The sequence below is a fragment of the Mchenga conophoros genome, linkage group LG9, assembly GCF_057382185.1.
Source record: "Mchenga conophoros isolate Kocher_MC1m ecotype Shallow Benthic linkage group LG9, M_conophoros_male_GT1.1, whole genome shotgun sequence".
Taxonomy (NCBI): Eukaryota; Metazoa; Chordata; class Actinopteri; order Cichliformes; family Cichlidae; genus Mchenga; species Mchenga conophoros.
The window spans coordinates 32,240,302-32,265,853 of NC_140534.1; the positions used below are offsets into that span (position 1 = coordinate 32,240,302).

Below are 25,552 nucleotides of genomic sequence, written 5' to 3' on the forward strand. Positions count from 1 at the left end.
ATAGCGCTGCCATCTGAGGCGACTCAGTAAGCGTGTGTGTGTTTTGATCTGAAAACAGCAGCACTGACCCACATTTACAGCAGCCATCCTCACGGTTTGCTATTATCTATGACGTAACTGCATCGCTGGGGCCGGCACGTGCGGCCTGTCACGAGCCAATTTCAGCTAGTTTTACTGCCACGTGAGGAAGAGTGTGTCCTTTTGTGACGACAAACGGATTTAATCTGAAAAGTTACAAAAATGAAAGTAAGTGACATAAACATGTTGTAAAGCTGCTTTACAGTGATTTATTCTTCCGCCAAGCTGCTTTTATAGTTCTGGGCAAGCGACAGGCGCTACCTGGTTGCTAAGCGACGCATAACAGCGCGAGTGGGCGCATTAATATGTAAATTAGTCAAATGTAAAGCGGTCACAGGTTCGTGTTTCCGTTATAAACCAAAAAGCTGGAAAATGTAATATTATTTTTTTTACTACACGTTAGATACTTTTATAATATCACAAAGAGCAATGTTTAATCTTTTTCTTTCATTCCAATGTTTTTATTTTTATTTTATGAAGTAGTCCCGACGTTTCGTTGAAGCTACCCTTGTATTTGAAGCTTTAAATATGGCTACATTGGCGGTATCGGTTCTGGTTTATCTGAGAGAAGTATATACGAGGACTGACATGAAGATTACGTTTTATAGCATCGAATAGAAATCCACTCTTGCTCCCCTCCCCTCCCTGTGCCTCCATACTCCTAGCATCCTCCTAGACTTCTCCTGAGTCACTGTGTCGGACCGGCGCTCTCCTGTGTGGGGTACCGCGGGTTTAACGTCTTTCTGGCTCTTGTCACGTCCCTCTACTGGAAAACACTCGATGACCCAGGTGGCTCCAGGTCCAGCTGACATGACAGGTGAGAAAAATATATGCTCCTATTTATGAATCTTATATTAAATGTGTATTATTGGCTGGGTAATCTTCCTACGCTCAGAAACGCCCATGGACAAACATTAACCCACAACCATTAACCTGGATAGGACTGATTCACGCTGCATTTTCATTTAAAGACCTTTAAAGAGTCATGCGTTACATCCGCATATACTGAAGAATTACTTTAGATATGTGCATCTGGAAATAAATTTTCCATGTGTAATGTTTCTTATGTTTAGGCATGGTTTTGCATGTTGCGTTGTACAAATATGTTGTTGCATTTCATATATAGAGGTCTACGTGAGTGATACACATCAAATGACGTCTTGGGAAGTATATTTTATGATAGGCCAGCATAAATATTCTAACTGATTATGTTTGCTATCCTACATTATATTGATTCCACCCATCCCTCTTTATGGGCTGTCAGCTCTTTAACCATCCACAGTCCTCGATCATCCTCTTAAACAAACAGCAGATTTCTGCATGTGATGTAATGTACACTGGAGACAGAGTGTGGGAGAGGGGACTTTTGGCTCATGTTTGCATGTATTTGCATATCTAATGCCTGTATGTTAAGACCACTGTTTGTTTGTTTTTTAAAAAAACCATTGAATGCACAGAGCACGGTGGATAGTTGCCCTTTGGCTGCTTTCAGGCTGTCAGTTTGACAGATTAAGAGGGAAAAAAAGGAGCAGGAAGAAGGCCGGAGGTTACACTCAGGGGTCTTGCTCTGACATCTGACCCCCAGAGGCGAAGCAGTGACTGACAGAAAATGTATTGCATCTGGACGCCCTGTGACTGATAGCTTTCTTAATCCCTGCTCTTCCATATTGACAGAGTGGTCACGTTTGCCGCTCTGGCTTTACATTTTCAGCTTTATTTTGCTTCTCGGCCAAGTGTGAATCATGTCTGACTCTTCTCTCCCAAAACACAGCGCTGGTCCCTCCTCCTGCGCCAACACTGCTCGCCAACAGGCACGCATCTCCTTCTCGATCACCATCCAATCACAGGAGCCCTCCAGGTAAATGTGTAATCTCATCATAGCCTTTTACATACTCCCAGTATTTTAATAAAGAAGAAGGTGACAGTTCTATTTATAGAGCGCCACTTCAAAACAACAGTCATCTCCAGGGGCTTTATTTAGTGAGCTGAAAACAAACTGCACAATCACAGCATCCCCTATGAGCAGCACTTGGTGACTGCAGGAAGGAAGAACTCTGTTTTGATAAAAATCAAGCACAGGAAGTGAATGACTTTGCAAAACAAAAACCTGCAAGAGAGATTAAACAAAAGTTAATGACACAGTCATATTCGTGGAAGCTTGTTTCTGCCCCTGGAATAAAACAAAAAGGTTCTTTTGCCCCTCAGAAGTCAAAATTTTGGGTTATTATTTCAGGATTTCTGCTTACTAACAAAAACTTCTAAGAAGATAACTCAACTTGGGAAAATAACCTGAAGATAAGAGTTACTGAGTGAAATTTTTAAGATAGCAACCTGAAATTTTGACAACAAGCTTCTGTACACTTATTTATTTAATATGTGTTTGTTGAAGGACATATCCTGGTCAAAAAATGACTGATGATTCTTCATAATCTTATTGGAAGTCTAAGGAAATGCCATCCAGAGTCAGCGTCCGGTTAGACACTGAAACATAGATAGATGCAAACTAACGTTAGTATTATTTTTGAGTCATTCCCGTGTTTGTCTTAACTGTTTTTCAGATTGTGTTTTTGTGTGGTTAAAATTCCAAACAAAGTGAATGTGATTACATGTAGGGGTGGAGCTAAAGCAACATGATAAAACATGAAAGATATCAAACATATGTAGAACCTGCAGGCGGCCAAACTAATCACTTAATTTTTCCTTTTACAGGCTCCCAGCTGCATTTAGCAAAAGAGCAAAGCAACGACGGAGAGAAAATTCGAGGTATGAGCGATTGTCCAGCTGGTGTAGCTGAGTGTGGTCTGTCTGCTTCATCTGTCACTGGCAAACGCACACAGATTGTTGGAGGCTTTCCTGTGATACGCAGTGTGCTGTATAGTGGATCAAGAAGTGCATTATTTCCCTTAAAATGTTGTGGAGGAAACAGTAGAAGTTGAGTTTCTAAATAAGTAAATAACGAATACCCCGGTGTGTGCGCAGAGCTGTCGGAGGAGCTGCAGGATAAAGAGCGTCGCGTTCAACAGCAACTGGAACGCTGCGCAGAGGAGAGAGGGAGGAAGATGGAGGAGCAGAGGAGGAAGGAGCAGCAGCGCAAGGTGGCGGCCGTGGAGAAGAGACGAAAACAGCAAGAGGCGGAAAAGGTCAGAGGTCACAACACACTAATGCGTCGTTCCATTTAACTGGGAAGCCCGATGTTAGAACGATGTCATCCCAAGATAAGCGAGTTCCAGTGGTAAAGTCAAAAAAACTGGATTTGCTTTGCTCTTTAGAAAGGTAGAATTCACTAGCTAAACAGCGTGAGGCTTGGTTTTTGTGCTTAAAATCAAAGCTTCTGCACGTTCCTGCACAGGGTCTGGTCTGTTCTCCACATTTGGCTTTTTAAGCCACTTACAAATAAAGCTTTCTACCACTGTCTTCATTGTTAGGTGGGGGCTGGTGACCTGCTCTGACTTTAAAATTCAGACTAGGAATTCAAAAAATTCTGTCTTTGAATTTCAAATGGAACGGACCATAACTGTGCTTTCAGATAACATGAGAAGAGTAGAGACCCACCAAGGCTCTGAAGCATATGTGGCTTCAGATAGGGTTTAACTAATGACAGGGTTATTGGGAAAGAAAGATGAGCTTCGCTAGCTCTCTGCTGCTTTGGGTTTCAGGTCATTTGTTTGCATTGCAGACTGTCAAGGAAAAATACAGTTAACATAAGAGGCGAGTCAATTCATGGGCGAATAGTGTGGTTGGGAGAAAAATCTGACTTTGTGCAGTCTTTAAAAAACTGCTAACACAGCTAAACTGCAAACAGTACTAGTGAGCTAAAGGGGATACGCACAGCTAATTCATTCAAACCCCTTGGGGCTGGTCTGGTACCTGGTTGCCAACTAACAACCAGGTTAGCTAAAAACTGCTGTAACGTGCTTGCTAGCATTTCATGGCTGTTTCTCAACATGCATACTTGTGAAACATACAAGTACAGCTCCAGTTAAAAGTCCACTGTGTTCCTGCTCCACCCATCAAGGATGCTTCACCTGCATGCATTTGGAACGGAAAACAAAAGTAGGGCCAAACTCTTACATTTTGAATATATTAATGTTTCTGTGACACAAAATAAACCTTTAAGATGTTTTTAGTCGAGAATGTAGTTGTGGTTAACCTCAAATATGTGATTTATCAAGCTATTGTCTATTTGTACAAAAGGTCTGGCGTTTTTGGAGATGTCCACCCCGCTAGTTTAACAACCAGCCTCTTGCCTCGCCAGCTAGCAGCAGTTTTAAAAATGATCTGTGGGAGCCGGGTGCTCTCGGCAGGTAACATGAGCTCCGACTGCCTGACTCCAGGCACATCCTTTTCCCTACTCGGTAGACATTAAATGCAGGGTATGATTCACTTAGGTCTTCTCTGTGGGGTGATCTTTGGTTTATTTCAGTGTTTTATTTATGCTTAAAATATATATATTTTTAATAATCTGTTTTGTAAAGAAATCTGTTATTATGCATATCATATGCACAGGCCAGTAAATGAAATTAAGGGTTAAAAATGTATTTGAGGGGAAATACTAACTGTGTCCTCCCACCTTGGAGGTTCAGACTCTCAAATGAACTTGCGAAGTATGAACTAGCAAGCAAAGCCCTCATACCTCAGTAGGAATGCTAGCTGGCTAGCTTGCCTAATTACTTCAATATGATGCTAAATTCTTTGTAGTGTCAGATAATTTTATCCATCGATAAATCTTCTAGAACAAACAAACATATATAACTAACATTTAATTTCTACAGTAATACCTATTATCATGAGGGTAGTTAGCCAGTTAGCTGTACCTTAGCCACACAGCGTGTATCTGATATTGGCAGCTTTAAGCTAGAAAAATACTCTTTTGTAAGTTTTTAAAAGGTCATTAGTATGAAATCATTAATTTAGACAGCATCGAGACAATAATGTAATCAATCATCAAGAAGGTCAGCACAATAAAACTGGATTATCATCCAGCCCAGGTCACACAGACTTTATGCTTCTCAGTGAAATAAAATCTGAGCTGTGCTCCCCTCAGACTGTCTCCTCCTTCATCTCCCCTCTTCAGAAACCTGATCACAGGATCAGAGAAAGCCTGGAAAGACAGGCTTTCTCTGTTTCCCACCACTGATCACTCTTTTCCCTTTTCTGTCTGTGAGCTCGCTGCTCTCCAACACTGAATTATTAACCGTGTCGATCCATAATCGAGTCAGTGTGTTTCCAGCTGTGTTGTCAGGCTGAACCAGAGCTTAGGAAAGTCCTGAGTAATTAATGCAGAAGCTCTAAAGACTTTCTGCCAGCAGACCAATTGTGTGCATTCAGCTGAAACATGAAAAGTTTAGCTGGCTGGTTGTCTGCAGACTTAAAGTTACTGGACATTATTGTTTTCCTGAGCAGGGCACCATCCCCAGGTTTGGGATTTTGAAATCCTCTCCTCACCTTATTGCCAGAAAAAATCAGCAACCAAGAACAAACCAGGACATGAGATATAATAAGATATAACAGAAAGCAGTCATCTGTGGTGTTATGTGTAGATGAGCGATGCATTAATATTCAGGTTCAGCTGAACTGTGATTGAAGTTCCAATATTTTGCGGCCACTGCGTGACCTGAAAGTCAAAATTAAAATTCTTACTTCTTGTATGAAGAGCTCTCTTCTGTGATTTTAGTCCGGCCACTCTGCGTTTCATGATTATCTTCTTGGGCATCTCCATTCTGCAGCACAGCTGATTTTTTACATCTTTCTCTGGAGGCCGTCTTCTGACCTCGTACGCTGAGCCCTCAGAGGCGTCTTCATTGAATTAAACTTACGCCAACATCAACTCATGTTTCAAACTGATTCGCCTGAAGTAGAGATCAGTAATGGACTGAAGATTGTTTAGTTCATTTCTTTCTAGTTCATGTCCCCTGTAATTATCACACTACATCATATTGTCACAATACTGGCCCTGTTTTTATATCCTCAGTTGGCTGTGGGCGCTTCCCTGTCCCACAGCTTATTCTACCACATTTTTAGCACATGTGGAGAAAAACACTCCTATAATACAAGAATGAACATTTCAAGTAAAATTATAGTTAGATTTTCATCAATTAACTGGGCTTGTTAGATTGTGTCTTTCCACCACCGACTCAAACCTCTCTAAACACACTGGACGTCATTCTCGCTCACTTTTTTAAAGATGTTCCACACAAGACTTTTTGAGGGCTGTAGTCAACTTTGGCTTTGCATGTTTGTCTTGTTTGTACAGAAGCATCTGATCTCATCAGGCCACACACTTTACTGGCCTGAGACCTGGTAGGTAGTGGGACCAGTGTCGCTACAAGGGAGGAATTCCAGTTCCTGTTAATCCCACTGTACAGAAATTGTCTGCACTTCAGCTGGGGGCGTTTGTAAGAATAAATACAGTGAATGGAGCTAAATGTGTCACATATACCGCATCACGCTGAAAAAGACAGCTCTCTTACAGTGAGGCTGACTTAGCCTGAAATCAAGCAGTGACATGTGGAGCACTTACAGAGTTGTTTCATTAAAATCAAAAATTGGAACTATTTATTGAGCAACTGTTATTAAAAACCGGATTAAATTTTCCAAAAGAAAAATGTTTACGCTGCAAAGTTTGCATTGTTTCTACAGCTCCACAGAGCCCCACTCATCCTGGCGTCTGTGTGGAAGAGGAGAGCTCTTCTTTGTTAGAAGTTCTCAGTCGAAGCAATTTTTCTTTGTACTGCTTAATAAAAGCTGGCAAACGGCTCAGAGGCACATTACTGCCACCTTCTAGCAGTAGTAGCACATTACAGCTTAGCAGGCGCTGGTAACAACAAGGGAAAAGTATATATTAAAAAATGATCCATAAGCCATTCAGCATTTCTGCGATCTCTTATATGACCATTCCTACTACACTGCAGACAAAGGCAGTAATTGTCTCCTTTACTGGACTATTTCTTTAGATCATAATCCTGTGAAATGACTCAGATTCACAGACGGATGTGCAGCAGATATGATGATGTAGCTGTGGTGTGGGATCCTGCTGAGCTGCTGAGACGAGCTCTTTCTGTTTTTACTTCTTCTTCAGAAGCAGTGAAACACCTCATCTCACTCTGCGTGAGTCATGAGTGGGCATCACTCTGCCTAAAACCACTGACTCATGTTATTACACTGCTGAATTAATGATCGGCTGTTTCGTATCGAGAGCATACATTTCTGGTGGTTGTTTGGAAAGCTAACCAGCACACAAAGGGTTAACAGGTGGTGCACAGAGAGGAGAGAGAAGAAGAGGAGGAGGAGGGGGATTATTATCTCTATTGATGTGGAGGCTCTCTTTGACTGCTAACAGCCTCCACCTCCTCCTCCACCTCGTGTCTTCCGCCTCATATGCATAACTTAATGATATAATGATCAGCTGGGCTCACGGGACGATGACATCACCTCCAGCGTATCGTGTGTCGTTTACTGGAACAGACAGTCGATGCTGTGACAAGCACATATTTCACCTTTGAACCGGAGAGCAAAGCTGCAGGATCGAAGTGCTTCACGTGACGAGAGAGTGAATACAGGATCCAAACTAAAACAAAGCAAAGTACTTAAAACGAAATAGCTTGTAGTCACAGTGCGGGATGCATTTTTTAAATTTATATTGATTGTACCAGGAAGGAGAGACCTCACCAGGACCCATAAACCACATTTAAAAAGGTTTTTGATCATCGTTTAGCACTGATAGATGAAAAACAATGAATCCATTATAAAAATATAACAGTAATCCTTTGCAGCTCCATAAATCCATTAGCTAACTAATCATTTGTCAGTATTTAAAGCAGATAAGTTCCTCCATGTTCTGTGGTGCAGTGTGCAACTGAGCTTTGGTTCCACGAGGCTCGTGTTAGAGGCTACTGCGGGCCTTTCTGAACCAGTCAATAAATAGTTTTGTCTATGAAACAAAAATAAAAACTGCTTTCAATGGCTCCTTTATTCACAAGGAGTCACAACAGCGGGTAGCCTCGTATGTTCGATTTGGCTGAGGTTTCACGCCCTTCCTGACACAAACCCCACAGGGATTTGTCTCCTCCCAGGATCGAACCGGGGCTCTTGTGCTTTTTAGGTGAATCTATAAACCAGGAATAAAACGAGGAGAAGATACCAGTCAGAATCACCTGGAGTTTAAAATGTTTCCTATCCCAAAAGAAGTTTTAAAGTCTCTCACCTTTTAGAAGCAATAACGTTTTAATGAGTAGTCATCGGAATAGTTGTTTTTTTATCGTCTGTTGATGAATTTCAGTTATTCCAGCTCTGCATTGGAGTTTAGTGGTTTTAAAACTAGAGATAATAGAATCCTTAAAAAAGGATTTTAAATCCTTTTTTTTTGCAGACTTATTATTTTAGTGTTTGTCTCTGCAGTTAACTCTTTATAACGCCTCAGATTTATTAATTGGCCTTGTACAAATCAAATTTAATGTGTGTGTGTACATTGAGGTTTCTCATGTGATGTCATGTGCACGCTGCTCGGGAGTTTTCCACCATGTTAGATGTGTGTGTTGTCACGGCTGACCTCCATCATTTGATCATGCCTCCCCATTTGAGTATGTCGCCGGGACCTGCTTCACTCTGTGTGGTGTGAAGCAGCACCTCCCAGAAACCAAAGCAGAGGAGGGTAATATGGTCAAACCTTCTGTTTATGAGAGGCAGCCAACAATCCCAAAAAGCTGATTCTGTTCATGTGGACGTAGCGTTTTCATAGTGGGAGCAGCTAAAGTGGATCGTTTCAGACAGAGGATAAACTGAGGGGCTGCACAAAGGCTCAGTATAACATAAAACCAGATTATTTTGAACTGAGAATCATGCAAAGCTACTCTAATAAAGCCCAAGAATAAAATATGCAGAATGGATTTAATATTAGTCTGAGGTTATTTTGGAGATAAAAACTGAACCTGGTTCATTTTTGTCTAAATACTATTACTTTGAGTAGTGTTATTAATTACTGACCGTGTCTTGTTGACAGCTCACCTGCAGCACTCGACTCTTTGTTTTATTTGTCTCATGAACGGTTTGTGTTGAATCCTTTCATCTCATCAGACAGGCTCACTTCACATTCAGCACTGCAGAGGTAAACGAGTCCATTATGACTAACTCTGCCACGTTTGCCTTGTAAATCATCTCAATCAGCTCTGCCGCTGATAAATAAAGCAAATTGCACTCTAGTAAAAGTACTCATCAGGAGTCAGTTATGAGGGGACCTGCAGGCTGCTCATCCATCCCAGCCCTCCTCTCTATCTTTGATCTTCCACTCTCTTTCCACATCTTCACTCCCTCCCTCACCTTCATCACATTCTGCTGTCTCCCTTTAAATCCTGACTCCCCCTCCCCCGCAGCCTCTCCCTCCTCCTGCAGTTATGTGCGTGACTGTGCATACACCTTCACCCCACCCCCATAGTGCTGAGGTGGGGCATTTCCACCCATTCCATATACAGACAGTACACTGAAGCAGTGTTTCAGCTCTGTGCTGGGCAGTTACTCTGCATGGGCCACCTTAATGGTCGATGATTGGAAATCCAGTATGACCAGAAAGCTGAGCCACATAAAAAGCAGACGGCTCACTTTTTACCCTCTGCAACAAACACAGAAACAGCTCAGTGTACAAACAGGTATAATATGAATAAACAAATAAAAAATACACATAAAAATAAATGCAGGGATGATAATATTTACCTCGTAAGGCAATGAGAACATCACTAAATGGAAAATGCTTCTCTTCTGGTCTTACATTTTTACATAAATATAAATAGTTTCAAATAAAAGTCTGTTTTCTAAAGAAGGACAATCGGACAACCCAACAAATTTGCAAACATTTAACATTTATTTATTTTAAACAAATAAACAGTTTAAATATGAAAAACAGCAAATATCAAAATAAAACAAAGGGGCCTTTACAAATATACCTGAACCTGAAATATTCTTTAATCTTAAAAGGCTTCAATTTACTGCTTTAATATATCTGAATATAATAACAGCTCATTTTAGATTCACAAATGTGTCTGATTTCTTTAAGGTGCCTGGCGCCTTTATTTGGCATCCTATGACATGTTTATATTCATCAAATATGAATGTCAAAATAGAAATAAGTGTCCGTCACTTAATGACATTAGGAAACCCGACAAAGTCATGAATCTAAAAATGAACCCTAATTAAGTGTTTCTAATACACCAGTGAGGACTTTAATTTTGGTTCCATGAATTTATTCCCTGGATTTTACTTTTCAGGTAATTGACTCCTTATTTTGCCCCTTAAAACATTTAGATTTATATAAATGTGTTTTATATATATTTGAATTCTGCCTTTCTGAGGTCTCACGTGTGCTTCGACGTGGGATCTATGCTTTTCTGACTTATTTCCTGGTGTTGTGTTATTGAGGTTTGTAGGGCTGTTTGTAATGCAGAGCTTTAGTTGTTCTGGTTTTTGTTTATTGAGTTTTTGCGCCAGGCAACTATTTTGTTATTTCTTTTTGTGGCCGTAGTTTTGTGTCTCTAGTGTTAGCGGTCTTTTGTTTATTTCCTGTTTTACTTTGAAGGTTGGCTTTCTTGGATGTCTTCCATTGGTATTACTTCCTCCTTCATTATTGTCCGTTCGCCCTGATTACCTTTACCTGTGCTTATTAACTGCACCTGCTTGTCTGCACATAAAGCCCTTTGCCCAGCTCTGTCTTGTGCTCTTTGACTTTTCTAGTGAACCTGTCAGCTTAAATAAACGCTGCACTTTGCTCGACCTCTGAACTGACCTTCAACGCTCTTATATTGAACATCTCAAAATAATTGTCAATATATCTCTTTTTCAAATGACAGAGCCAACAAACTTTGTCTTTTTTTGTGGCTGTGATGCCGGCTAACAAAGAGCGAGAAGTGCCAATAAAATAAGAACCAGCCTCGAGCTGTTGTCGAGTGAGGTGAACTTTGGAAATGTCAACATGTCACGTTTGCATGCAGCGCAGAGTAGTTTGGATTTGTCCCGTGCATCTCAGATCTGGGCGTTGCAGATGCTGACGGGGTGTTTTTATTTTAACTGTGTGGTTTATTTAAAAAATCTGCTGTTGGTGCGTTTTTATAATGCAAGAATCCAAATTTTATGAAGTCTTTTCTTGGCTGAACGTCCACCTGAATGGTTGGATTTTTGAGGCGTCACTTGAGGCCACAAGGTGTTTTAGGGAGAAATATTTTCACATTCGCATTTGTATGTATTTTGCATGTGAAATACTCTGCATGTGCATACAGTGCATCTACAGCTGTAAGCACAATAGGGCAATCAGACATTCACTAAGTAATAATGATGCTCTGGAACAAAGGAGCGAGGTCCTCTATAGTAACAACAGCAGAGGGCAGGAGGTTTGCATCCAGGGTCTTTGTCTGTTTTCCCAGTAGCTCTTGCTCAAGGATAATGTTGCAAAACAGAATTAGGTTGCATGTAACAATTTATAGTATTTTATTTTTGATGTGTCAATGTGTGATAAGTTAAAATTGTGCTGAATGGGCTCTCACTCTGTGATCTGGAGCAAAATCCTTCCCACAGATAATAGAACAAGGACCTCACCGTGACTCCAGCATGAAGACATTAAGAATGTCAATCATTAGGAATAACAGCTGTCTCGCCATAACATTCCTTTAATATTCAACAGAAATGTCTCTGAGTTCATACAGGCCCAAATCCATGAAAGATTTTTATTGTTTTCCTCAAACTGTGAGCATGATGTAAGATTAATAATTGTACCCAGTCATGGTTTACTAATCTGTGTCTGCCAGTCACTCCCCAATGCCGAGTGTGTGTTTTTATTTTCTAGGAATGGTTATTGTCACACTGCAGCATGCATGCAGTCCAGAGGCAAAGGTAGAGGAAGGCAAAAGGATAAAAGAAATGCAACCAGTATCAATCTCCGATCCACCCACCATCTGTGTGTGTGTGCAGGCATGGTCCCCTGTGTAAACGTGTGTTCATGCATGTGTATGCATGTGGTGGGGGGTGGTGACGGGCTGCATTTTGCTTCCTCCCGTCTGACTAAAGTGCTTCAGAAACAGACTCAGTCATTAGAGAGGGAGTGGGTGATCGACATAGAGAGAGAGAGGGAGAGAGGAAGAGAGAGAAGGAGGAGTGAATTGAACTGCGAGGTGGGGGAGAGGGAGAGAGGGAGCGGCAGACGGAGGAGAGAGAGCGAACAGAGCTGCTGTATCACTGAGTGGCAGACGGGCGAGCGAGGGCTGGTGACCACCAGCAGACAGCAAACAGACGAGCGCGAAGAGGGGCGAGGCCGCTGCCGCTGCTGCTGCATGCGGTAACCATGGCGCAGCCATCTCCGAGTGCATCGCCCGGCATCCGTCGCCGTAGCGATGGCTCGGTAAGAGAATCTCTCTTCTTCCCTGTTTCTGAACGTAACGAGCAGGAGAGGCTGGAGGCCATGGTACGCCGAAGAGCCGGGGGCCCTGAAAGACGAGGAGGAGGAGGTGGAGGTGGAGGAGAAGCCCGGGAGCACCTGGATAACAGGCCTAAACGGTGGACATGGGGAGGACCGCCTGATGGAGTGGAGGGTGAGTACCAACAGAAATGATGATGATGTCATTGGAGGGTGGGTTTGATTTCTAGAACTCGGGGGGGTTGGTAGTGATGGAGAAGTGGAGAGATGTTTCAGGAGGAGGAGGTCTGGAGGTCAGGAGGAGACGGGGGGGTAGCTGTGGGAATAAAGGGTGGAGACGTAAAAGCAGAGGACAAAGAGCAGGTGAAGTGAGGATATAGAGAAGGAGAAAACACAGCGGGGCAGTGGAGGAAAAGGGTGGGGAGGCTGCAATGCAGGAACGCTTTGTCTCCAGACCCCTTCAGGCTTTAGAGAGACTCGGAGTGAGTTCATAAAGCTTCAGCCTGATCAGACGGGGTCAAGCTGTGCCTGTAAACTGCTGTTTAAACGTGCTACAGGTGCCGGTTTATTTTTATGTTTGTGTGTTTTATTTCCGAGCTGGGATGCAGGACTAATTCTCAGAAGACCTTGAACGCAACAAGGCCACACACATAAACAAAGTGCGACACAGGGCTGTTCACTGAGCCAACTTCCATCACTCGTATTTTATCTCTTTTCTTCACCGTCACTCTTTTCTGAGATGTTTTCTGTCTTCTTGTCGGCCCGAGCCTGGCTCTATGCTGTGGTGCATTCATAACGCCATCAATTATTCACAGTACCCACCAGCTGAGCCGGGATCGGGTCCACCAGGCAGCTCCTCTGGCTCCGGCCCGGCTGACTGGGGAAGAGGCGCTGCTCTGGGATCTGTGGGGCCCGGCAGAACGCTCACTGCAGCAGAAACGGCACCAGCTCATCTTACAGCTCGATTAAAGGACAGACACTCACCCAAAGACGCAAAGTGTGTGTTTTTGTGTGTGTGTTTGTGTGCTGCGTATTTTCCTCTGGTCCCGAGCTCCAAAATGAGCTGCTACTTTATTCGAACAAGGTGTTCAGGCCGTGATAGCAGCTGCTGCAGATATTTACCCAACCGGGATCACAGCAGATACACAACCCTGTGAAAAAAAATATTAGGATTTCTTTTATGTGTGTCCATTTTCAAAGGATTATTTCTCCTCTTGTTGCCAAGACTTGGGGGAATAATTTAAAAATAAGCACTGAGATTACGGTTATTGATCCGAACTGGCACCGGGTGATGTTAATACAGGAGCATTCAAAGGGACCCAGCAGTATATCTGTGTATGCGTTTTTGGACAATGGCACTTTCCTTTTTAATGTTGCGTCTGTACACCACCACAGTGGAGTTTAAATCACACAGCCGACATGTGATTGAAATGCAGGCGTTCATCTTTAATCCCACGGGGCCTTGTGGAGCTCTGATCAGTTGTGCAGCATTTGCCTGAGGAGAGTCTAACCCTGTACGCTTCACAACTCGTCCCGCTGCTTCTATCAGCAGTCACATCATCAATAAATACTAGTGACCCACTTCCACTGGCAGCCACACATACACATGTCAAAACATTACCTGCACCATGTTTGACAGGTGATGTGTTATGCTTCAGATGATGAGCTGCTTGCCTCTTCCAGTCGTCCTGGTCCTGGTTAATCTTCATTTCAAAGACTTTCTTTCAGAACTCTTTTAGATGTTTTCTTCTTGTTTTCAAATGGTTTGCATCTTTTTATAAACTCTCTTTTACATAATGTAACCTATGTTCTCTTAGAATGTTCTTGATTGGTTAGATGTTGTTGTTAGATGTTTTCTTAAGCAAGTAATGAACTCTGTAATCGTCCACTTTAGTTGTCTTCAGGCCTTTTGATGTCCCTGAGCTCACCAGTGTCTTCCTTGTTTTTGAGAATGAACCAGATTATTGATTTGGCCACTATGAAAGGTTTTTTTGTCTTTTATACACCGATCAGTCTTAATAGTCATGACCACGGTCATATGAAGGGAATCACTCTGATTGTTTCTTCATCATGACACCTGTTAGTGCCATAGTGAAGATTATCTGTTCATCGTAGCACTGCTAACACTGCTAACAGCGCATCAAGTGGTCCAAGAAGGGAACAGTGATGAACCAGCGACAGGGTCACATGAAGAACAAAGGCCGGCTCTGCTCCGATCCAACAGATCAGCTGTTATAGCTGAAATTGCAAAAAAGGTCATTCCTGGTAGAAAGGTGTCAGAGTACACAACACATTGTATCTGTTTGCTGTTTCTGTAGCAAACAGCTGGACACAATATTATACAAGTCATAATGTTGTGCCTGATCGGAGAGAGTTTATTTTGGCCTGTCAGCCTAATGACACTCCTTCACTTGCACTGACGTGTCTTTGGATGTCACAGTGACAGTTTCAGTGAACAGCTACCGGCACACTCCACTTCTTTTATCTGCTGAATTTGTCATAAAATAATGAGGAACCAGGCCTCAGCCGGCCAGCTGGTTGTCAGTCAGTTAAGTTACTGAAAATGGGAGACTGTGTGAATCCAATACTCTAATAACACATGTTCACTGTTTGATTTCAAATCCTCTGTGGTGGTGTAAAGAATCAAAACTACAATAATGTCCAGTGTCATTGTTCAGAACCTGTAGATCTGCCTACATGCTGAACATGGTAGTTTAAACAGTTCTCTTACAGCAGATGTTGCTTGAACCTCCACATGATGAGAACAGGATCTTAGATCTTCCCTGAGAGGGCAGTGACACTTCTTTTGCACATATTCGCGTCACAGTTTTGTGTTTCACTCTCCCTCTTGTTGGCTCGTTTGCCTTTACAATGTTTTTGAACAGATTTTGATGCCTCTTTCACTTTAACCCAGCGTGTGTGTGTGCACCGAGCTTGGTTGTTGTTTTCTGTTTGTATGCCTGTCATGTGTCCCTGAAACAGGTGTGTGTGTGTGTGTGTGAGTATGTAATGCTTTGCTTTCTCCGCTCTGCTTCACCTGCTGCCCAGGTAACCCTAAGACCCCACCCTGCCATGCCATTGGCTCCGCTCAGCCCAATGAGCTTCCTGCTGCTTCCAGTGCCAGCCAGTCCCGTAACGGTACAGACCACATGACTATGTGTGCCACACCCACCCACCGCCACCTGCAGTCGATCCTCTGTTTGCATGTTCGTAGCTGTAGCGTCATCCTGAAGTGTGTGATAGTCGTGTGTATTATATTTCAATCCTTTTAAAAATGTTTGCACTGATTTTTGTCACGACTGTTCTTAGAGGACCTAATAAAACGCGCTCCACCAGCGATAAATTGGAATATAAATCTGAATATTTGTAAACAAAGTTGCAGCAAAAAAGTTTGCACAGGTTTCCTCTGCAGTAAATGTAGCAGCATGTGCAGTATGTTGGCACACCTCAGTGGACGTGAGTTTTGTCAGCCATCATGTGTTTTTTGGTTTTTTTAGCTAGAGTGGCCGTGCTTATATGAGAGGGTGGAGTACTACGCTATCAGCTAACAATAGCTGGCTTTGTTACCAGCCTGCATTCATACAGACACAGATAGCTAATAATGAGTTATTAGACTTTCATTCACCAAAACTGGAGCACAGACAATGTGTTAGTACAATTAACTGCACAGTAATCAATATTATTGGTCCACATGAGTTACTCCAGTTAACTGAGGTGAAGCCTGGCAGACAGCTGCAGCTGCATTCGCCTTCCTCGCCATCCAACTTTCAGTCAAAGCAGCACAAGCCTAACTTTGTCCTTAAAACAATTCTAATAAGTAAATTGTAAAAATATCTGTTGCTGTTATGAAGTAGGAAACTATCCAGAGGCAGCGTTTTTTAAGCAGGCTGTAAACACATTTATTTTCTGAGTAAAAGTTGTAAATGTTAACATGGGAGTCTGTTGGGACTGACTCCATAGAGAGTCACTCCAAAGGGAGTCATATTTCAGTGCCACATGTGGCACAGAAAAGGAGAATCTATGCAGAAGCATAAAGAAAAGCTGAAAGAAACAAGTCAATATATTCAATTTAAAAAAGGTGATAACGAAAGAAGCTTTTTATTAAAGCTCAACATGGTGTGTAATGTATGGTTATATTTACTACATGTACAGGTAACTACATTATCATTTATTATCTGGCCATACAACAGCCTCCACTGCTGAATCTGCTCATCAAAGGACAACATTGTGCTTTAACTTTTCAAAGGTTTTTACAGACATTTTAAAGCTAAAAATGTTCCCAAAAACTTAATGTGTGAAATCTTTACTCAAAAAACAAAAATCTCTGTAGAGCTCTAAATGTTTTTTAACGTTTACAGGAGCTTTGACCTTCACACAGTGGTGACAGCGCTGATCAGAAAGAGTTAAAACCAATCAAATGCGTGACCTCCGACCCACTCAGTGTGTGTTATTTGTGTCAGCTGCCGGTGTTCTCCACCCATCTTCATCAACAGTGCCGTCATATCTCCTCTTACTGTCTAATGAGCATCTGGTTTGAAAGCCCCACCACACATAAGTGCGTATGCAACACACATGCTCTCCCACCCCCACAACAAAGGGCTGCTCCACTTCCTGTCTTCCTGGCCCAAGGCCTTGTTTAGCGATGCATACGTATTTTTCTCAGCAGGGAATTTTGTCTATGAAACACCCTGTTACTACACACACACACACACACACACACACACACACACACACACACACACACACACACCATAAATCATAGCAGACTTCACCCTCCAGCTATCTGTGAAACTTATTAGACCTCACACGCTCTCACACACAGACGCCATGCGATCATTACTGTCCCATATCACCGACTCAAATAACCTCCATGGTGTTTTGCACTCGGCCTGACCTGCTGGTGCACTTCCTGTGTTGTTTGGTAGTAATTTCAGGAGAAACAGAGTAAACGAATCAGAGTTTAAAACTGCAGTCAGGACACTGTTTCAATCAAAGAAGTACAGGAGAAATATTTGTCACTTAAAAAGATTCGGCAGTTGATATTACAAGTTACAGACCTCGATGTAAACCATCGGTCTGCTTCACAGAAAGGATGACTTTGAATCGGGCCACAGTTTTATACCCCAACAATAACACATTATTATTACGACTATCTTCTTTAAGAACCAACAGACCGTTTTGTTGTGTCCCTTCGAGTCTCCTCTTCGTTCAAGTCCCTCTTATCTGCTCCTTTCCTGGAAGGACAGAGACAGAAACACCTGCCTTGATTATTAATATTATCCTGATACTGATTCTATTTATTATCTACATTCGGGACACTTCCTTTGGCCCAGAAAATATCCTCCTGACTGTTATCTGCTGTGATGTGTAAGCATGCAGTAAAGACCCTCCGCGCTTCTACGTCAATTCAATATTTCAATTCAGTCGTAACGCTGAATGACGCTTCGACCCTCAAAAACACAGAGTGCCGACTCGGAGTGCACAGAGTGCAATGTGTACATAAAAATCCTAAAAATCAGCTTTATTTAATCATTTTAAATCGTAACAACACTAAGCTGGAAAAAGACACAAATATAAACGATAACTGTGGCTCATTGCTTTCTGTTTATCAATAAATATTTTCTCTGAATTCATCAGATCAAAGTAAATGTATTTAAGTTAATTACATTAATTGAAACATTTGTAGCATTTAGTTAAAACAATTACAAGATATTTTAGGGTATAATTAACTAGAAGAAACAGTAAAACAAGATAATTGGTTAAACTAATGAGGCAACAAAGACTAAACTTAACAAATATTTTAGGAATATGAAAAAAATAAAACAAAAACTGTGACATGACGTCTGAGTGACTGTGAGGTAAAACATGTTTTTAAATCGTTTTTTGAAGATTATGAATGAACTTACTGACAGTAAATATTTTATTATTTTTGTTACTTACTTATAGTAGCTCGCTAAAATAAATGTTTTATGTTAAACAGGTTAACAACACACTCTCCTAAAGATAAAAGTGAATTAAAAAATCATGCAAACTTGGATTATTTGGAAAGAAAATAATCCTTTACTCCTAAAATCTAATCGCTATCCCAGAAAATCCCAGAGAGCAGATCAAGTCTTTGGTCACAAACGGAGTTTTTAAGTCCTGCTTTTGTCCGGTCGCGTCTCTCGTCTCTGAAACGTTCACCTCACAGCTTTATGGCTCTGCAGTCGCTGCTTCGCTATCATCATCCTCCATTTCATGATGAAGCACTTCCTCGTGTGTGTGTGCGTCTCTGCTGCTGTTTCGTTTCTGTCTTACATCACCAAGGTTAATTCATTCAGCGCCCTGCACGGCTCATCGATCAGTGGGTTTATTTTCTGCGTGAGCCGGCAGATTTGTGTTTGTCGTGTGAGGGGTGTTTGTGCTGGGATCGGACGTTCACTGGACAGTTTTACACCGAGCAGCAGCTGTTTAAGTCGCTGTGGTGTGTGCGTCCGTTTAAATGATTCGCTTTTTTGTTTTTGTGTTACTTCAGCGGTTGACTTCCTGTCTCCACCATCTGATCAGCCAATCAACAAACAGCTCTCCAACTCTTCAGCTGCTCTTCACTCACCGGACAGAGGTGAGACTTTATGAACCTTAAACTAAAAATCACCCGAGTACCAAACCGGAGAGCAGGATTCAGGCTTAACTCTTTGTTTCCAGTGTTTCAGATCAAAACAAATACATGTAAAAGTAAAAGTGTGAAGAAGTCGCCCAGATAAGAGTTCTTTCAGCTCTGTGCCTGTAGACCAAACAGACAGTACTCCTGCTTTATAGGTAACAGCACTCTGCAGCATGGATCTAATAAACTTGGGTAGAACATCAAGGTTGATGCATGTAGGCAGTTATTCCTCTGCTGTTTGTCTCCCTGTGCTCCTCCTCAGCAGCTACAGGACACATCCTGTACGAACAAGCATCTGCTCCCTCACCTGAATCATCTTCTTAGATCAGTCTTTGCTTTCTTAGTCGTTACCTCCATCTCGTCTCTCTGAGCTTGTTCAGGTTTTTTCACAGGTGCCAGTGTTGAGTTGATCACCTGCACGGCTGGTTTTCACACAGGGGGCGGCAGCAGAATTATTTCTAGCACCATATTGTCTCAAATATTTGGATGTTAGCAAATAGCCAACTTGATTCATGCTCAATCATCCAAGTAAAGAAAACCCTTAAAGTTGGTTCTGTTCAGTCTTCAATCTGTGGTGAGTGATCAAATGTTTCTGAAAACACTACGTCCACGTGAGCAGACTTAACTTCCTGAGACATTTAGGTTGTTGATTGGCAAATGATGAAAGAGTTAAGTAGGCAGATACAAGCCGTTGTTCCTGGCTCACCCCACACGGCTGGAGTCTGTGTTTTATTGGGTGAAGGAGAAGGTTTAGACCCCTCTAACCATGCAACATGCAGCTGGATGCATAAATCCTGTGAGATCTGGGAAAACGATGACAAAATGAAAGTCGCCTCAGAAACAAATCTCAGCGACTCTGCAGCACCTTGAGTTTGATGTTGGAAAAGACATTATGTACTCTTTAACCCTCCAGCTCCTTTATCCATACATGTTAGGATCCTGCAGGTAACTGTAGGCGTCCTCCATCACCCCTCGCCTAAATATGAACACATCTCAGGCGCATGATTTCCACCTCGAGACAATATCCCAGCTGCATTTTCCCGACATTGTCTGAAAGTCATGAAGAAAAACATTAATTTACATCAATCATCATGTGTTAAAAAGACCAGCTTTTTACTTGTTAAAAATATTTTACTTGTGTTTTTAAGGGACAAAAAGTTAATGCTGTTTTTTCTATCTGGAAGCGCAGTGAGCCTCTCCGGGTTAGAGTCAGCAGAAAAAGCAGAAACGGTTTCTCATTTGTTTGCACAACGTGTCTTCCTAACCGAGCGTCTCATTCTCCTCCATCTGTGTCTCTGTCTGTATGTTGTAAACGTGTTTCACGTGTTATTTCTGTGTGTCCGTCTTTGACCCGTCAGTGTCTTTTGTGTCCCATCGAACAGCTTCATCCAACAACCACAAACTAACCAGGAGTTCCTCCAACCGCAGAAGCATCGCTGGGTTCCCCGAAGAAACATCCAGAGCCAAAACACCCACGGTCAGACACACACACACACTAACATATAACACCACATAGCTCTTTGTAAGCGAGGTGTTTGGAGCTAAAAGGGCACATTAGCAACTGTTGTGCTGTGTGGTAATCTTATAGATCTGGACTCATGAACCTTCACTCTCCCAGAGCTGTGGACTCTGTGTGATGTGTTGCTGGGTGAATCACTTGCCGTTGCTTTTGTAAGTCTCTGGTTTCTTTGTAAGAGGTTAATAACTGCAGGACTGTGTATTTGTCCTGCAGTCTGAGTGTCAGCACTGTAGCCAGGTAACAGGCATTACCTGTATGAAACGTGGTGTTTGGACTCTGGTTGTGTTAACATTTTGACCATGTTGTGTTTTTCTTAGAGCCAGAAGTCATATTTGAACAATAGGGTGGAATGATTATGGCGCGATGCAGGGACACAGAAATCTTGTGCTAAATAACAGACCAATAAAACACTATTTTATTTTTTCTTGGGTTATAAAAGATTTGAATATGTTTACAGGTGGGGTTTTGTGTTTTTGTGCATCTGAACTTTTCTTTAGTTTTGTTCTGTTTTGTCATTTAGCCTAATGTCTGCACCTCTGTTTGAATTTGTTGTTGTCACACTTTTTCTGCAGCAGTGTGTGAACTCTGTTTGTAAAGTACTACATATTTAAAGCTGTTCTTTTTATCTTTAGGGTTAGAGTTATAATTAGAGTTGACACTGCTGATGTCTTAAGCCTCTCAGGGTAAAACTGCTAAAAAAGGAAGTGCATACACATGGAGCTAAGATGAAGATTAGTATACAGCTGGGAGCTTCTGCACTTGTGTTGTCATGTGTGTCAGACAGTGCGGCCAAGCCCCAAACTTTAAACCTTAACATGAGGTACAGAAAAATCCCCCCCATGCAGTCATACCAAACTCTAAATGTCTTTATTTCTGCTGTAAATTTGTGAATTCTGAGTGTGTGGGGACTCTGTCAGAGCCAGCCTCAAGCAAACATTAGATGAGCTGATAGTTTTTCATTCCACCTCATTATTTCAGCCTCAGACGGGGTTCCTGCTCGGTACTGACTAATTTCAGGATGTAGCTGCAGGATTAAAGATGTGCAAGTTACTAAACTGGGCCGCACCGGTCAAAAAGCCAGTAAAGCTTTCAGTAATGAATTCATTTGTATGCTAACAAACATCTATGCAGTCAGAACTGTTTAGTAACTGTTTGAGATTCATGAAGTTTTATTCCAGCTAACGAGCATGTAAGATGATCCTCTGTCGTTCTGCACTGATGCTTCGGACAGGAAGGAAGGACTCAGTTTTAATGAGGCAGGAAAACGACTGCTCACGTCGTTCACAAACTGATGTTGTAGTCGTTACTGATGTGAGTAAGCTGCATCCAGCATGATGAAGCTTCATCCTGACTCATCCTCACTGATGGGTCTCCAGTTACACGGCTATAACAAGAGCTTCACGAAGTCCTGATGTTCTGATTATCATGTGTTTATACAGCCAGTAATATTTGTGAAATCTGACTTTTAGGGGGAGTCAGCAAACACACCAAGCCGCAGTTCTTCCTTCAGGGCCAACAGCAAGGGCCCTGCCACACCGAAACGGTACACACACACACACACACACACACACACACACACACACACACACACACACACACACACACACGCGCACACACACGCACTGTGTGTTTACATACGCTCAGCCTAAACCTAACCACGGGATGGGCATTTTGTCCCAAATATAGTCACGTGCCAGTTTTCTGTCCTCTCATGTCTGAACATGAACACGCACACTTCACCTGAAGCACAGGCGACTTGATGTGACTCTGTTGGTTGCTTCAGGGTGAGGTCCAGCAGGAGTCGCGCCCAGTCTCCCTGCTCCCCTGGTCAGTACCCGCCCTCCCCTCTCCGGCAGAGAGCCACCACCCCCGGCACAGACGAGGTCAAAGGTCACAGCACCCTGGAGAGGAAATCCACCAAATCTGAGACATCGGAGAAGAAGATCCCCAAATCCACCAGCAGAGAACTCAATGCAGGTGAAGACATACGTGCAGCAGTAACTTTACACATGCCGCCTTAACTAAGCTATCAGTTTTTTATTGATGTCGATTGAATTCAGGGGACGGTGATAGTGGTCAAAATACCACCTGGTGAAGGAGAAATCTCCTTTGGTCATATTCAGCATAATTCAGGCGAATGATAAACTCTAAATGTCGAAGAAAAAAGCAAAACAAGGTGGTTTAATTCAACATGTCAAACAGAACCTCGCCACAGAATCTGCAGAGTGCACATCGAGTGAAAACACAACCGAAGATGCTCCTGGCTTTCCTTTCTGTATCTGTACATGTATCAGCAGGTCTTACCTGCAGAGCTCTGGTGAGATGGTCCCCTTAGCTGAGCATTTATGAAGCTGTAATGTTGTTTAAAGGCTTTTTGAAATCTTTTAAACTGTTTTTTTATGTTTTTTGTGTCTCTCCATCCTCCCCAACAGAGTCTCCGGGCACGCCCACAGGAAGGAGCGTGGGTGGGACCACAGACGCCGAGGAGGCATCCAGACTGCTGGCAGAGAGACGCCGTCTGGCCCGAATACAGAAGGAGCAGGAGGAGAGACAGCGGCAGGAGGAGGAGAGGTGAGTGCTCCTCGTACACAGCTGTTCACTGGACCCAGATGTTTCTGGTTTGTTCTGTTTCTATCTGAACATGTGAAACGTTAGACTTATGATTCTTGTTTTTTCTTACAATCGCTGAACATTTAATGGACATTAGATCGAGTTTCACTCATAGTTCCATCGTAGCAGTCAATACTGTCCAAAATACAGCATTTTGCTCCAGTTCTGATGAGGAAAATTAAACACAAAATAGTTTGTTAAATGCAAAGTTTACAGGGATTGTTGTAGATGGAACAAAATGGAGAATATCCAAAAGCCTCAATTTATAAACAGGAGATTTATGGTGTTTTTTGTCCTGTTTATAGGGACTAGTTATGTACTTTTACTGCACTTTTGTAGCTGGAGTTATTCAGAGCTAAGACTGAGTAGAAAAAGTCATTGATTTGATTACTTTGACTGTTTGCTGTGTATACTGAATCAACAATATTAACAATGCATTAAAAATAGAAATTGTCAGAGATGATTATCTTTGTCTCGTCTGTGGCGCCCTGTGAAGTTCAGACTTTGTGGTTTTCTGCAGGCTGAGGGCCGAGGAGGAGCAAAGGAGGCAGCAGGAGGCCAGAGAGCGGCAGGAGAGGGCGGCACAGCAGGCCGAGGAGGAGAGGGTGAGGCGGGAGGAGGAGAAGGTGAGACGGGAGGAGGAGGAGAGACGGCAGAAGGAGCAGAGATGGAAGGACATGCAGGATCAGCTGGACAGAGAGGTCCGTGTGAATGAAACGACCTATGATGTGTTTTATTGTTACGAAGGTGATGCTGCTCAGTGTTTGCATAGTTTCAGCTCAAATGAATAATTGTTAACAATGTTCACGGATCACTTTGGCCCATGCATTTGTGTTTTTATTGATGTACTTACATTAAAGTGTCCCATGTTGCTATCCTTACCCTGCTCTGAATACATTTACGTTAGGACTCAGTTTACTATAAAAGAAGGATTTATGTCTCTGAGTGTGTTTAGGTTTCTTTAGTTATGGGTGTCATGTGTCTTGATTTAATATTATAAATGAATGTTAACATGTAGGTGAAAGCTTCATGCCATACGGACACAGAAGCAGAAAAAAATGTCAGAAGAAATATGGAAATAACAAAAATCTATTAAAAATAAATAAATACAACTAGAAACCGGATTAAATAAGACAAAAAAATTAGAAGATTAAATAAATAAAAAATTAAAAAGGTGCATAAATAAAAAAGTAAATAATTAAACAAATAAAATAAATTTTAAAAATGTGAATAATTTTTTTTTCTATTATTACTGCAGTTTATTTAATGCCATAATAATTTCATTATAAAATGCTTCTTTCTGTTATGTTTGTTTATAGTCCCTCTTCCAGATGGTAAAGTACAGAAGTCTGTTTCTGCCACTGAAAGAGCTTTTTTATTATATCAATAAGTCAAAATTGGAGTTTATTATCTCCAAATTTCAACTTTCAAACTCCAACTACTGAGAAAAAAACTTAATCAAGTAAAGCTTTGGAGACAAAAGCCCCAATCTCTGATTTATGAATGCCAGCTGAATGAAAACTATTACAACTGTATTAAAAGAAGAAGTTGGTGAATTATGCAAAGAGCAGACACACAAGCTGTAGTACCATATCTTTATTCTCTACCTCTAACCTGTTCGGTTGCAGGTGCAGTGGTTAAACCCTGATTTATTGTTACAGTAATTATGAAGAGTGATTAATGATGATATCAGTGCAGATCGACAGCTTGTAGGTAAGACCGGCCATGGCAGTGTTAGAGAAGCAAAGGGGGCGGGTCTCCGGTTCGACTCTTGTATGTTTTCAGGTAACTCATGTTTACACACTGTAAACTGAAGAATAGCGAGAATGTGATTGGCTGCGTGTTTTTCAGAGGGAGGAGGCCTTCCTGCGAGCTCAGAGGGAGGCTGAGAGGAAGAGGCAGGCGAGAGAGCTGCTGCACATCCAGGAGGAGCAGGAGAGACAGCAGAGGAAGAAGGTACCGAACATCTCCACAGACTAATCACAGACTAGAGCTCAGAAAATTCACCTTTTAAGATGTTTTCTCACCTGGGATCCAGACAGTTTCAGGAGACTCAGATATGACGTAGTTGGCTTCAGACAGTTTTTTATTCTTATGATATGTTTAAATTTGGTTGCTGTTCCCCTGATGTGCTGCACCCTGTTTTCCCTGTGCTACCAGGCAGGCTTTGAGGCTTAGCGGGGTAACTGAAGGTTTAACCCTGGGGTTTTCAGGGATGTGACGATGATTCACTTTTAAAGCTGCGTATACAATGGCAAGAGATCCACTCGTCACACATAACTTTGAAGCTGCTGGTTGCTTGCAGACATTG

General features: G+C 42.1%; 1 protein-coding gene across 5 annotated transcripts in view; it reads left to right on the forward strand.

Annotated features, from left to right (window-relative positions):
• Nucleotides 1–402: 402 nt before the first annotated feature.
• map7d2b (MAP7 domain containing 2b) overlaps nt 403–25,552 on the forward strand; it is a 32,412-nt gene continuing 7,262 nt past the window's right edge. Inside the window, exons 1-13 of one of the 5 annotated variants that reach the window (XM_085287605.1) lie at nt 403–895; nt 1,850–1,936; nt 2,788–2,841; nt 3,058–3,218; nt 12,500–12,644; nt 15,518–15,607; nt 18,984–19,070; nt 20,471–20,589; nt 22,101–22,174; nt 22,415–22,608; nt 23,064–23,202; nt 23,762–23,942; nt 25,093–25,197. In XM_085287605.1, the coding sequence (XP_085143731.1) occupies nt 859–895; nt 1,850–1,936; nt 2,788–2,841; nt 3,058–3,218; nt 12,500–12,644; nt 15,518–15,607; nt 18,984–19,070; nt 20,471–20,589; nt 22,101–22,174; nt 22,415–22,608; nt 23,064–23,202; nt 23,762–23,942; nt 25,093–25,197 (1,473 nt within the window). In that variant the 5' untranslated portion in view covers nt 403–858. The remainder of the gene's footprint in view (nt 896–1,849; nt 1,937–2,787; nt 2,842–3,057; nt 3,219–12,499; nt 12,645–15,517; nt 15,608–18,983; nt 19,071–20,470; nt 20,590–22,100; nt 22,175–22,414; nt 22,609–23,063; nt 23,203–23,761; nt 23,943–25,092; nt 25,198–25,552) is intronic. The other 4 variants (XM_085287608.1, XM_085287606.1, XM_085287609.1 and 1 more) reach the window with 4 other exon arrangements.